Here is a 13,205-nt window from a genome sequence, read left to right as displayed (position 1 = left end):
CAGCCCTCGGTCAGAGCCCACTGGGGACTGGAGGGCCTCTCTCCTTTCCCTTCCCTCTTCGCAGGCTGTGTCCACCGCCTGGGACATGTGATGAGAAGAAAATTAGGAGAAGACTGGATCTTTCTGGTGCTCTTGGGACTGCTTATGGCTCTGGTTAGCTGGAGCATGGACTATGTCAGTGCCAAAACCCTTCAGGGTAGGTTCACCGTGGCCCTTCAGCCTCTCCCTCACGATGGCTATTTCTTGAGTTCCTGCCTAGGACAAGTTGGGTGTTCGGGGAGGTGGGTGTTGCCCAGAGGAGATCTGGCCCAGGCTAAGACCAGACCTGGACCCAGATCCATTTCTCCTGCCCCTTCGCCTGCTACCAGCCAAGCTGACGGTGCCCCTCTAATTCGGTGACCAACTCACCCCCATTTTCCCAGGACTTTTTTGGTTTGAGCACTGTCCGCCCCGAGTCCCAGGTACCACTCAGTTCTGGGCCAACCGGCACAGTTGCTAACAGTGTGCCTGCTCCAGTGGGGTTGGCAGCACGGTCGGGGCATGAGGACGTTCACGGCACACCGGTGCGCTGCGGCCGTGCGGGAGCGGCAACATCCCCGCCACCCTGGGACTGAACCCAGGCTCGTGTCTCTGCAGCCTACAAGTGGAGCTATTACCAGATGCAGCCCAGCCTGCCTCTGCAGTACCTGGTCTGGGTCACCTTCCCGCTCACTCTCATCCTCTTCAGCGCCCTCTTCTGCCACCTCATGTCTCCCCAGGCTGTTGGTGAGCGCTGACCCCGTCCTCCCCGCGCCATGTCGTCAGCACAGTCTCGCTGGCCTCCAGACCTTTCCAGTCCGCTCTCTCCTCCTGCCAGCCCTCCTGACAACCCTTTCCCCCGCTCTGCCATCGCTCCCCCCCCCCCCATCTCCAAGTCCACTGTCTGGCCATTCCTCTCCCTTTGAAACTCTTGCTGGAAGCTGCGCATAATCATTCTTTGACCCTTCTAGGCTCTGGAATCCCTGAAATGAAGACGATACTCCGTGGGGTGATCCTGAAGGAATATCTCACCCTCAAGGCCTTTGTGGCCAAGGTTGTGGCCTTGACTGCGGGGCTGGGCAGTGGCATTCCTGTGGGGAAGGAGGTAGGTCCGCTGGTTCTCCAGCAGAGGGCAGCACTGAGCCCAGAGGGAGCCCCGGGCACAGGAAGAGGCAGTGCCAAGGGGCACCGGGAAGGAAATCAATACTCAGGAAGTTCCCAGTCCTGACGCAGAATGACAGACCTGTCTGAGCCGGTAGGGACTTAGAGTGGAGCCTCCAGCCTGGCCACTGTGGACATTTGGGGCTGGATAATTCTTGGTTCTGAGGGGCTGCCCTGTACATTATGTAGGAGGTTAGCAGCACCCGTGGCCTCTACTTCCTAGATGCCAGGAGTGCCCCCCCCCCCAGTTTTGACAATCAGAATAACTCCAGACACTGGCAAATGTCCCCGGGGTTGGAGGGAATAGAGAGTCTCCCCCAGTTGAGCACCAGTTTCCTTGTTTTAATATGTGGAAGCTGAGACCCAGAAAAAGGCTGTGCTTTTTCCAAGGTTCCGCTGCTGTGCATTCTTGCCCTGCTACAGTCGGGGATCCACATGGCAGCCAGAGTCGTCTTTTCAAAAAGCAATCAGTACTAGCTGACGTCTGCTTCGGAACTTCTAATGGCTGCCCAGTCCTCTCACAATAAAACCCCAACTTCTTACTGGGGCCTAGGAGACCTGTGCTGATCTGGCTTCCCTCTGGTCTCTGGTCCTCTCAAGCTGCCCTTCGTTCACTGTGTTTGGGTGACAAGCTCTTCCCGTCCCTCAACCACACAAGCTGTTCCTGTACCAAGGCTCCTGCCCCTGCTGTTCTCTGTTGCTCCTGACATGCATGTGGCTCCCAACCCCCTCTCAGCGGAGATTCTGCTCAGCTGTGATGGCTGAGCGCCCTCTCTAGTCCCCCACTGCACCCTCGTCTGCCCTGCCTCCTCACCCTCCCTCACCCTCCCTCCTCTTCTGTCCCCAGAGCTTCCCCGAGATGCTGGTCCACCCCACCCCTTCCTCTCTGGATTGTAGATCCCAAGGGCACACCCTCTGTCTTGCTCACTACTGTATTTTGGGCACCTTGCTCAGTGCCTGGAGACACAAATCTCCTATCCGGACCCCCAGCCCCTGACCTGTCCACTCCTTCTCTCTCTCAGGGCCCTTTTGTCCACATCGCCAGCATCTGTGCTGCTGTCCTCAGCAGGTTCATGTTGATGTTCTGTGGAGTCTATGAGGTAAGGTTGAGAAAGTAAAATGAGGGAAGGGCTGTGTGTGTTCGGGGCCTGGGGGGGGGGGGCTGTCTGTGCTGGGCTGGACGCGATGCTGATGTGGGGCACTGCGCTAACCCACGCTCCCTTATCCTCTTCACACACACCCCCACCCGCCTACCCCAGCCACCTGTTGCCATCCCCAGGACACCCCTCCCTTCTTGATCCACACCCCTGCTCCAGACCTGCACCCTGCCCAGTTCCTCTGCTGCCCTCCTGTCTACCCCTGTCCCTTGGTCTCCCGAGCCCCCACCCTATCCCTTGTGAACACTGCTGCCAGCCCCAGCGCTCCACTCTCCTCGTCCTGCGTGCTTCTCTGTTGCAGACCGTGTCTGGGCAGCTTGATCTCCTGGTGTCAGCCTGTGCGGTGGGCGTGGGATGCTGCTTTGCAGCCCCTATTGGAGGCAAGTCCCACTTCCTCCCTACCCCGTTCCCCGAGCACGACTTGGAAGGGGGTTGGAGTGGCTGCCTAACCTTTGGGGTGGAGAGGGTGCTCGCCAACGGGACTAGTGGGTGGGCATTCAAGGAGTGACCCAGATCGCAGCCCCTGGCTTGCAGGCACCCATACTTCTCTACTATGTAGAGGGCTGTGTGTTCCTTTGTGGCTGGCGGCTGGTTTATGCAGGCTTTATTGGTACTGTCCGGAGTCCTTTCTGTTTCTCTTGCTACTGACACTTCTTGCCCTGGGCCGTCCCCATCTCCAGCCTCTCTCTGATGAGCACTTATTGCCTGACGTGCCTTCCACATAGTTATCTTTGATTTCATTTTCTGTGTTTGGACTTGCGCTATGAGGTCACTTCCTGTTTGCCAAACTAACTGAGTTTCACTTGGCCTGGGAATCACTGGGGATGAGGGGGCCACTCTGATTCCCTGTGACTTAAGCCTCCCCTTCTGCCTTATTCCCCACCCTTGCTTGTTCTCCATTCCTCTCTGGCCCCCTTCCCTGCCCCTCCCATCTGTCTGTCTGTCTGTCTCTCCCCTAGTAGCAGCCGTACTATTACACTGACATGCTGACGGTGGGCTGTGCGGTAGGAGTCGGCTGTTGTTTTGGGACGCCACTTGGAGGCAAGTGACTCACCCCCTCCTACATCAGTCCGCTGCCCAGGCTGGCTCTCTCCAGCCAGGTTTTGTCAGCATCCCCAAATGCAATATTGCCAGTTAAAACGAAAGTATGGCAAGAATAGCGAACTTTTACTGAGCATTTACTATGTGCTAGTGACATTCTAAGTGTCTCTCTACATTCACTCCTGCTAAAAGCCATATGAGAGCCACAGTGCAGAGGAGAGGAAGGAGAAAACTGATCACAGAGAGGGTAAGGGACTTGAGCGAGCAGGAGAGGCAGGAATGAAAACCCAAGCAGCCTCCCTGGTTCCGTCCTTGTCTTAAAGCCTGTGGATATGGTTGGTCGTGTTTGCCCTCCATTTACAGCTACGTCTTCTACCAGGGGACTCTCCGTAGTTTGTTCTCCAAGGAAAAAATTCCATTTGTGCGTGTTATTAGGACACGGGTGTGTAGGTGGGCCTTACTTAGACCCACGGTCAGCTTTCACGAGGGCTAAAGATGGGAGTTAAACCCTGTAGCTCCCTGAGAGTAGCTTAAAGCTGACATTAGCTCTTTCTGCATGTGGAAGGCCAAGGGTGGCTTTTCGGACTGTCACCTGTGTCCTGGAACGCGAACAAAGGGGTCCGGACAGGGAGAGCAGCTGTACCCATTTGTTTACGACTCGGTGTACGTTGTAATGGGATTGACGCAGTGGGACTACGCGCATCATTCCTCGGGTCATTGGTGATAAAAAGGACACCCAGCTGACAACTGGGGGAACAAAATTGCTGGAAAAGCCTATGCTTCTTCCACACACCTGCTGTGAGAGCTATCTCTTCAATTATGACAATGTCATCAGTGCCTTCGTAGAAGAGTGTCCAGGTAGCTAACAGGACCTGGCTCGGGAATGACGTAGGGATAAGCGTTCAGAGTGAATGGAAGTGCGTCCTGCTCGCTTATCCTGACGCTACAGCAGCCCACGCAGCTCAAGGAGATCACATCAGCTAGCATCCTCTGCACTCTGGCTCTTGTCATTGAAGTCACTAGGCCCCCTGAGTGAGGGGTGTGTCTGAATTTCTGTACAGGTTAGACATTACACGCTTACACTTATTCCCACTTTCACCTTTCCTTACTCTTTTTGCCTTACAAATCCAGAAGATCTAAACAACATTTTCAGACAGGAAGACTTTTTAAATTTTGGTTTTAATTAGCCAGATTCTTTTAAAATGAAGAGAATCTGGGTTTGGGGTTTTTTGTTTTGTTTGCATAAAACTGGAATTTCTAGGATGAGCGAGGAAGGTTCTCTTGGAGACTTCAGTGGAGACTATAGGAAAGATAAGAGAGTTACAGATAAAACACGCCTCTTGATGTGAGAAAAGGTTCAGGACTGAAAAGTTGAGGTGCCATTTTCAGGATGTTTATATTGAGTACAAGTAATAAATGTCCTGGCAGGTCGTTTTATTTGATTGTTTTCCTTTTTTTTAATGATCATAGAATAATCCTGAAAGAAAAACAATTAGTAATAAGGTAATTTATTCGCTATGTAGCCAACTCTTAATTCCTTACACCACTGCAAAAAATCTGCTTCCACATTCTGCTAAAACGGCAAGCATTCTTTTTCTTCCGTCACCTGTGCTCTGGGTGCTGTGCTCCCAGGCGCTCCCAGCTGAGAGGGTGGCCCGGCAGACAGACCGGTCTCTAGCCCACTCAAAGACGCGTCTCCAGGGCCTCTTGGGCAAAGTGCAAAGAAGGCTGTGAAGACAGGGTGCTCCGGACAGAAGAAAAGGCCTCGCAGAGTCGCGATCTGGGGGCTCTAATCACAGGAGATGAGAGAATCGCTAGAGGATGCAGGGGAACTTATGAGGCTGCATCGTGAGGGTCCTCAGCGGCCACACACAAGAACTTAGATTCTGTCCTCCAGACTAGACTTTGTCCAGATGTGTTTTACAGAACATAGTTCTCTGCGGCGTTAATAGATATAACAGGTGAAAGGGCCCCAAGGTCAAATAAGTTGGAAGATGCTATGTTAAACAGACCGACTGGAGAAGTGACCAGAATGTTGGCTCTGCCGGCAGGCATTGCGACCATGCAAACTCTGGCTCAAACACAGCGTTTCCCACAGAACCCCTTTAGCGAGGAACTTCTCATGAGGCTCCTAGTATCTCACAGATGGACTTTGGGAGATTCGGTCATGGGCGAAGGGGAGCCACAGAAGAATTCTGAACAAGGAAGTGACATGTCAAACTGCACGTTCGTCCGATCCCTTTGGCAAAAGTGTGCGGAATAGAACTGGCCGTGGATTAACAGGATTCATCTGAGATTAACAAGAAGACTATTGTAGCCCTACTGCTAGATGATGAGAGAGTGAACTGGATGGGGACAGAGGAGAGAGAGAGAGAAGGGGATGATACACACGGAGTGATAAGAAGTCAAATTGACAGACCTGGAGGCTGATTTTGTGCAAGGTTTTATAAAGGATGAGAGAGGAAGAAGAATTGGGGCCAGTTCCCAAAGTTCATTTTGAAGAAAACTGGATGGCCAGTGGTGCCAGTAAGCCAAACAAGGAATAGAGGAAGTGAAACAGGTCTGGAGGAGTTGATCAATTTTACTTTATTTTTTTAAAAAAGAGAGATTTGTTTGTTTATTTTGACGAAGGAGAGAGGGGAGGGGTGGAGGGGCAGAGGGAGAGAACCTTCAGGCAGACTCCCTGCTGAGCCCTGAGCTCCGTCCCTCCACCCACGAGATCATGACCTGACCCGAAACCAAGAGTCAAGAGTCAGACGCTTTACCAGCTGAGCCTCCCAGCTGCCCCCGGTTTTACTGTAGTTGGTTGAGTTTGAAGTTCCTGTGGCAGATCCAAGTGATACCAAATAGGCAGCCAGATGGGTGAGTTTGAAGTTCAGGAACCGAGCTGGAAACATCACTCTGCGACCCAGTAGCATGGAGGCGGCACTTGAAGCCGTGGGCATAAATGGAGCTACGAGAGTGCGTCTGTGAGTAGCAAGGACAGGACACCAAGGCAAGGAAGGCCCTAGCCTGGGCCGAGGCAAAGGAGCCAGAGCAGGGGCACAGAGAACATCCAGGGTGCCAGGAGAGAGCCAACTCCAGAACCGTAGACACCAGAGAGTTTCCAAAAGCTGTTTGTGTTTGTAAGGCTTTGTTTGCTTTTAGAAGCACATTTTTTTCTGTTTGGCTCCGACGAAAATTAAAATCAGTTCTCATTCCTGAGGATACAGTGACAGACTGCTAGGGAAAGCATCCCAGAACCACCTCGTAGGAAAGAAAATCTAGCCTAGGGTTTCAAAAAAAAAAAATGGTTGTAAAATATGCATAAGTTGGATAGCTTACACCCCCCGCAAATCAAAGCTGGTTTGGTTTTATTACTACTCAAGAAAAGGAGAGACTTGCCCCACCTGCTTCCCCACTGTGTCAAATCGGTCCTTTTAGCCGGAGGACACAGATGCCTCACCTGATGTGATTTGAGGAGCAGGGGCAGAAGGGGTGGCTGGCAGCTCTCTCTGCCCCCAATTCCACGGTCCCTCGCTCCGTTTTCTGAAATTTCACCCGTTCTGTTCTCTTTTATTCTCTTTCCTTCCCATCCTCTCCTCACGGTTCACACACAGACTAGGCTCTAAGGCTTGATAATGTACCAGGCATGGGATTACTTAGGTGGGGGGTTCCAAGGAATTTTTGATCCTGCAGAGAACTCTGAGATGGAAACAAATCACTCTGTCTGCAAGTGGCAAGTGCCCAAAAAGTCCCAAACTCTGAGACAGGAAGGTGAGAGGGACCTTTTCTACTTGATGAGGGCTGCTGGGAATGCCTTCTGGGAGAGGGTGGCGTTTGAGCTCACCACTAGGGCCCTTCGGCCAAGCGCCGCAGCTACTAGACGAGAGGGTAACGGTTGGGCCACCACCCCCCCACCCCCACGCTGCAAGTAACTTCCTGTGACTGTGAAATAGAGGGGGGACTCTTGAGGAATATGAGAACTGTAACTTGGAGTACAGAACAAGGAGAAAAAGTGGCTGGGGTGTGAGATGCTCCCTGAAGGGGTAGAGGGGAGCTGGTGGGGGCCTCAGGCAGGCCAGCAACTGTCCACCATGGGCAGAAAGGAGGAGAAAAACCTCATCTGGCTCATGGCCTCTCATGGGGCCAAGTTCTTCCCCATTTATCTGATGATATGCCTCAGTTCCCTGGTTTCTCCTCCTCATTTCTGATAAAGATGAAGTGTAACTAGGTCATTTTGTCACCAATTTTTACTTTGGTTCTAATCAAAGTCCACTCCCTTATTCTTAATATGTTCAAAGGTTACTTTTTTTGCCGTCTCTTGAATTTTGTTTTTATGCCCTCCCTAGCGTTCCTGACTTTGTCCCTGCCCACGCCTACTGTTGGTCTGTACATCTACCAACTCCTTTTCCAGTGCACCATCTGCTCTGGGAAACAGTAGTGCTTAGGGCTTTCCATTAGCTCTCCTCCTATCTCATTCACCTTTTTCTTAAGCAAAATCGTTTTTAACTTCTAGCCTCTTGGTTTTTCTCCTTGTTTGGTTCTTTTAAGTCAGGTTTTTATTTTATTTATTTATTTTTTAAACTCTGGGTGAATCTTCTACTTTCTTTTCTTGGAACATCGAGTATTATCAGCTCTCATGAAGTTTTGTTGTTTGTTTGTTTGTTTTTAAGATTGTATTTATTTATTTGACAGACAGAGATCACAAGTAGGCAAAGAAGCAGGCAGAGAGAGAGAGAGGAGGAAGCAGGCTCCCCACTGAGCAGAGAACCCGATGTGGGGCTCGATCCCAGGACCCTGGGATCATGACCTGAGCTGAAGGCAGAGGCTTTAACCCACTGAGCAACCCAGGCGCCCCTCTCATGAAGTCTTTTTGTGTTCATTTTGGTTATTTGTTTTTTATGAACTTGCCCTACGGTATATGGCGCATGGGAGGAATGTGAGGGAGAGTCCCTATAAATCCCGAGCTCTGCTTCGCAACTCTGTGGAGCACCTGCTCTGGAAAGGTTCTCTCTCCTAACTTCTCTGCAGAAACTTGCATGACTGTGGACATGAGAATCCCACCCAACCCTACTTTCTAAGGGAGAGAGAGGGAGGACCTCCTGATCTTCCTGGTTTGTGGGTTAAGAACCACCCCCCTCCCACCCCATCCCTCTCCCTCCCCCCCCCCACCGCCCCCCATCCCCGTAATCTTTGATGGACCACATCCCCGGCCTGCAAACCACTGCCAGCAGGAGCCAGTGTATGGTTTAGAGCATGAGGTTCCAGGAGACCATCACTTCCCACTACTGCTTCCCTCACGACTTGGGTTTCAGCAAAAGCACCTCAGGCCCGCAGGAGGGAGAGTGTGGGGGAGAGCTGCTGGCTTTCCTCCGCGCCTGACTACCCCCACGGCCCTGCAGGAGTGCTGTTCAGCATCGAGGTCACCTCTACCTACTTTGCGGTGCGGAACTACTGGCGAGGATTCTTTGCGGCCACGTTCAGCGCCTTTGTTTTCCGCGTCCTGGCCGTGTGGAACAAGGACGCAGGTACCTGGGCAGCCTGGGCTGGAGCTGGAACTGGGCTGGGGAACAGAAGTCCTTGGGGCCATTTAGAGAAGGAATGGATGCCATTATTTGGAGAGAGGGCCCAGGGCCCAAGGATATAGGGCAGAGATCTAGGTCATAGCCTGGGCGGAAGGAAAGAGCTGACCCGCAGCGGAGGACTCCAGCCTCCCCCCCTCCCCCCGGCTCACCCCCTCACCCCCAGCACCGGGTTTCTGTGGTGCTCCCACCGTGATGCCTGGCTTTCCGTCCCTCAGTCACCATCACGGCTCTCTTCAGAACCAATTTCCGAATGGATTTCCCCTTTGATCTGCAGGAGCTCCCAGCCTTCGCCGTCATCGGGTCAGTGGGCTTGGCCGCTTGGGAGTGGTGAACAGGGCGCGGGGCGCGGCTGCGGCTGGAAGGAGGGGGGCAGGCCTGGCTAAGGGTGCATGGCTGAGGGCAAGAGCGCAGGAAGGGAGCGTGCACGCCTGGAATTTGTCTCCCCCCGAGGGCGGGTCCTGAAGAGGGTTCCATTGCTGTGTAACTTACGCCCGCAGGATTTGCTGTGGCTTCCTGGGAGCTGTGTTTGTGTACCTGCATCGCCAAGTCATGCTGGGTGTCCGAAAGAACAAGGCCCTCAGCCAGTTTCTGGCGAAGCAGTGAGTCACTGCCCTCCTGTGTCCTACCCGGTTCCATTCTGCTTTCTCCATGAGCCCCTCCCTTTTAATCTTTGTCAAAGGCCGTCCTTGGCTTTAGGTGGCTCGCGATGAAATATGGGAGCCCAATATACCACACAGGGGGGAGCAAGGGGCGTGGCCTGCCCCTTAAAAGTTGCTTTTTGGTGACAAGAATGTCGTGTGTTTAAAGAGCTGAGGCTGCGTGGGCCCAGCTCGCTGGCTCAGCGTGGCCTCCCCCGGGGCTAACTCGCAGGGTTCCAATCTGTTTCTTTTTCAGCCGCCTGCTGTATCCCGGGATAGTCACCTTCATCATTGCCTCACTCACCTTTCCGCCAGGAATGGGTCAATTCATGGCTGGAGAGGTCAGCTCCAAGGAGTCTGGGGGGTGGGAGGGGTCAGGTCACTGAGCCCAAGGCCAGACGCAGCCAGGGCAGGGCCACAGCAGACATTCCTCAGGCTTCTGAGCTCTTTTGCTCAAAGGTAGAACCTCTCCCCCGAAAGAAGAGCAGGAGAGTCCCTCAAACAATGAGACTGGGGGAGCAGTTCTGTACAGAGCGCTAGTACCTGACATGCTTGGAGACCTCCCCCTTCTGCTTCCTCCTCTCACAGCTGATGCCTCGTGAAGCCATCAGTACCCTGTTTGACAACAACACCTGGGTGAAGCATGTGGGTGACCCTGAAAGCCTGGGCCGGTCGGCTGTGTGGATCCACCCACAGGTCAATGTGGTCATCATCATCTTCCTCTTCTTTATCATGAAGGTACCCTTCCTTGCACTCCTAACCCCTTAAGCTTCTGTCCCTTTTCAACCGGGAACCCACGGTTTGCCTAAGAACTTCATTGGGGCTTTGTCCGACCTAAAGAGAAATAGCTATGCTCCCATAGCCTAGGTGAGTTGCTCACCTACAGAAGTGAGCCCATATCTGGGTTAATTGCTCCCTTCATGTCAACCTAGCAATGTTGCCATAATTACCATAAGCCTGCTAAAGGTTCTACTTGCTAAATGATCAAGACGTCACAGCAGCCTAGTAAATGAGGAACAGACAAGGTTGAGCAACTTAGATAACTGTGTAAACACCCGGCATAAATTAACCAAATCCCCCACATATTAGATAATTAGGTACTTCATTCTCCTATATCCAGTGATCTATCTTTAGATGATTTGCATATCCATTTGTCCCTACCTAGTGGGTAATCTCTTTTCTAGAATTGCCAAAGAGATTAAATATTTAACTCAATTTTTTAGTGACTATAAATAATTTTTAAGACTTTATTTATTTATTTAGAGAGAACATGCTCTTGAGCTCAGGGAGGAACAGAGGGAGCAGGAGAGAGAGAGAATCTTACCCAGACTCCCTGCTGAGCATGGAGCCCAACATGGGACTCAATCCCACAAACCTAGGATCATGACCTGAGGCAAAATCAAGAGTCAGACACTTAACTGACTGAGCCACGCAGGCGCCCTATAAGTAATTTTTATACATGTTGTTATTTCCCCTTTTGCTGGTGAGGCCATGAGGATTTTGCCACTTGCAAGCTATTTTCTCTTCATTTCAATTAGGGAACCAAAGCTGGCCTCTTCCACGTCTTCATAGGCTTCTCAGTCACTGCTTTATACAAACACACTCTTATTTCCACGCCCAGTTGTACATCTATTACAACTGCTGCTTTCCCCATTTTGTTTTCTTTCTCCGTGATTGCCTTATTACAAATCCTATGTCTTGCCTGAATGATCCAGCATTTTCCTCTGTACATTAAGGTTCTCATTCAAAAGTCTGTCCACACTGAACGTTCATGCTTTTGAATATTCACTTATTCATGACACATTTTTTGAATCTATATTTTCCCAGGATATGAGTCACTAAGTTATATTTACATTATAATAGCTGTCATGGGATCATTTATTCCATAAATGTTATTACACACCTACCGTGTGCCAAATATATAATATTTGATTGTTGTACTTTGGCAAATCTCATGCTTATGGTTGAAAAAAATGTCTTTGTTTTTGGCTGCTCCTTTAATGTACTTGTCAAGGACCCTGTGATTAAAGACATCAGGTGCTTGACACACCAGGTTCCAACTTTGTGACTTATATTCTCAGGATTTGCTCTGGGTTTCTGGAAACTGCATCTCTGCATGTTCTTTCCCGTTCTGCTCCATGGTGGGTCGGCAGCTTCAATATTTTGTACACCCACTTTATTACCTTCAAAAGATTTGATATTTTCATCGTAAGTTCGTTCTCAGCCTTGTTAAGGAATTGACTTTAGGACTTTCAATACAGACTTCCTCTTCTCTAACTTATAAATCCCAGCTTCCTGTAAGTAACCAAATCCAAGCTTTGATAGCCTCTCAGGATTTATTGTTCAAGGATAATGATTGCGTTTTCCTGTTGTTCCTCTAGACTGAACTATATGGTAACTTTGGGATCATACATATTTTTAAAATGTCAAGCTCTTGCAAAGTTTTGTAGAAACAAAATACCATATATTTTTCGCCATTTCCCCTACACCTCACCTCACCTCCCCAGATTCCCAAGTATGTATCTGGATTTGACTTCACAGATTAAAGTTTATTCTGGGAGGCCTACTTGGATTATACAGCAGGACTCAACTGTATGTCGCTATTATTAATTTCTCACTGAATCACATCCTTGATAATGTTTACATCATGCACGTAACAGGGGAAGAAACTCACATACTTCCTGGGCTATATTTCAAGCCTCACAGTTTGCATCAGGCCTATGCCATTCCATAATATTTAAAAATGTAGGGGCATCTGGGTGGCTCAGTGGGTTAAGGCCTCTGCCTTCGGCTCAGATCATGATCTCAGGGTCCTGGGATGGAGCCCTGCATTGGGCTCTCTGCTCAGTGGGGAGCCTGCTTCCCTGCCTCTCTCTCTGCTTGCTTGTGATCTCTGTCTGTCAAATAAATAAATAAAATCTTAAAAAAAATAAAAATAAAAATGTAACTAACACCACTCATTGCTATAAATCCATGGTGTTGTCCAATTATCACTGTTTCCAGCATTTTCACTTTTCTGTAATTGGACCCATATGCATCCATCCCTTTATCTGTTCCTAAGTGTAGATGATAGGCTACATAACCAAATTAGAATATGAAAGTGACTAGAACTGTTTTTCCACAGTCTGGTTTGAAATTTAGCCTGTATGGGCTTCCGGCCGGTATTCACACAGGCAGATAAGGTTCTCCCCTATTGATGAAGGGAACTTCCATCTTCCCCAGTCTTAAGACATGGAAATATCAGCATGCTGTAAGTTAACAGCTGCTACAATGGGTATGAATAAAATTACAACTTCTCAGTTTCCTTATTTAATAAGTCTAAAGTCATTACCTAGTATCACTGACCAGCATAGCCTGAGGCTCTGTAGAATTCTCCGTGGCACTCCTTCTTGTGAAGGGTCTGACTAAAGTAGAATCTGTCATGGTGGGTCTCTAGCTTCCGAGTTCTCCAGCGCTGGATGTTTAAATTCTTGGGAGTTATTTGTGTTCTACATTATTTACATTGCATCTGGATCTTTCCTTTGGTGTGCTAATAGCTCGAAAAGTTTGCTAACCTCGGGTCATTCTTTGTCCTTAGGAGTTGTTCACTTCAGGGCCCTCTGATCCTCATCTGTTCTTACACA

General features: G+C 50.2%; 1 protein-coding gene across 2 annotated transcripts in view; it reads left to right on the top strand.

Annotated features, from left to right (window-relative positions):
* The window catches only part of CLCN1 (chloride voltage-gated channel 1), a 29,608-nt gene that overhangs the window by 449 nt on the left and 15,954 nt on the right, over positions 1-13,205 (top strand). The window contains exons 2-11 of one of the 2 annotated variants that reach the window (XM_059396229.1): positions 65-196; positions 637-765; positions 990-1,123; positions 2,202-2,279; positions 2,638-2,716; positions 8,762-8,887; positions 9,160-9,244; positions 9,442-9,543; positions 9,839-9,923; positions 10,171-10,320. In XM_059396229.1, coding sequence (XP_059252212.1) covers positions 65-196; positions 637-765; positions 990-1,123; positions 2,202-2,279; positions 2,638-2,716; positions 8,762-8,887; positions 9,160-9,244; positions 9,442-9,543; positions 9,839-9,923; positions 10,171-10,320 — 1,100 coding nt within the window. Of the gene's footprint in view, positions 1-64; positions 197-636; positions 766-989; positions 1,124-1,206; positions 1,274-2,201; positions 2,280-2,637; positions 2,717-8,761; positions 8,888-9,159; positions 9,245-9,441; positions 9,544-9,838; positions 9,924-10,170; positions 10,321-13,205 lie in introns of those variants that run through there. The other variant, XM_059396228.1, reaches the window with a different exon arrangement.

This window comes from Mustela nigripes, chromosome 4, assembly GCF_022355385.1.
Source record: "Mustela nigripes isolate SB6536 chromosome 4, MUSNIG.SB6536, whole genome shotgun sequence".
Classification (NCBI taxonomy): domain Eukaryota; kingdom Metazoa; phylum Chordata; class Mammalia; order Carnivora; family Mustelidae; genus Mustela; species Mustela nigripes.
This window is presented reverse-complemented; position numbering and strand designations above follow the sequence as displayed.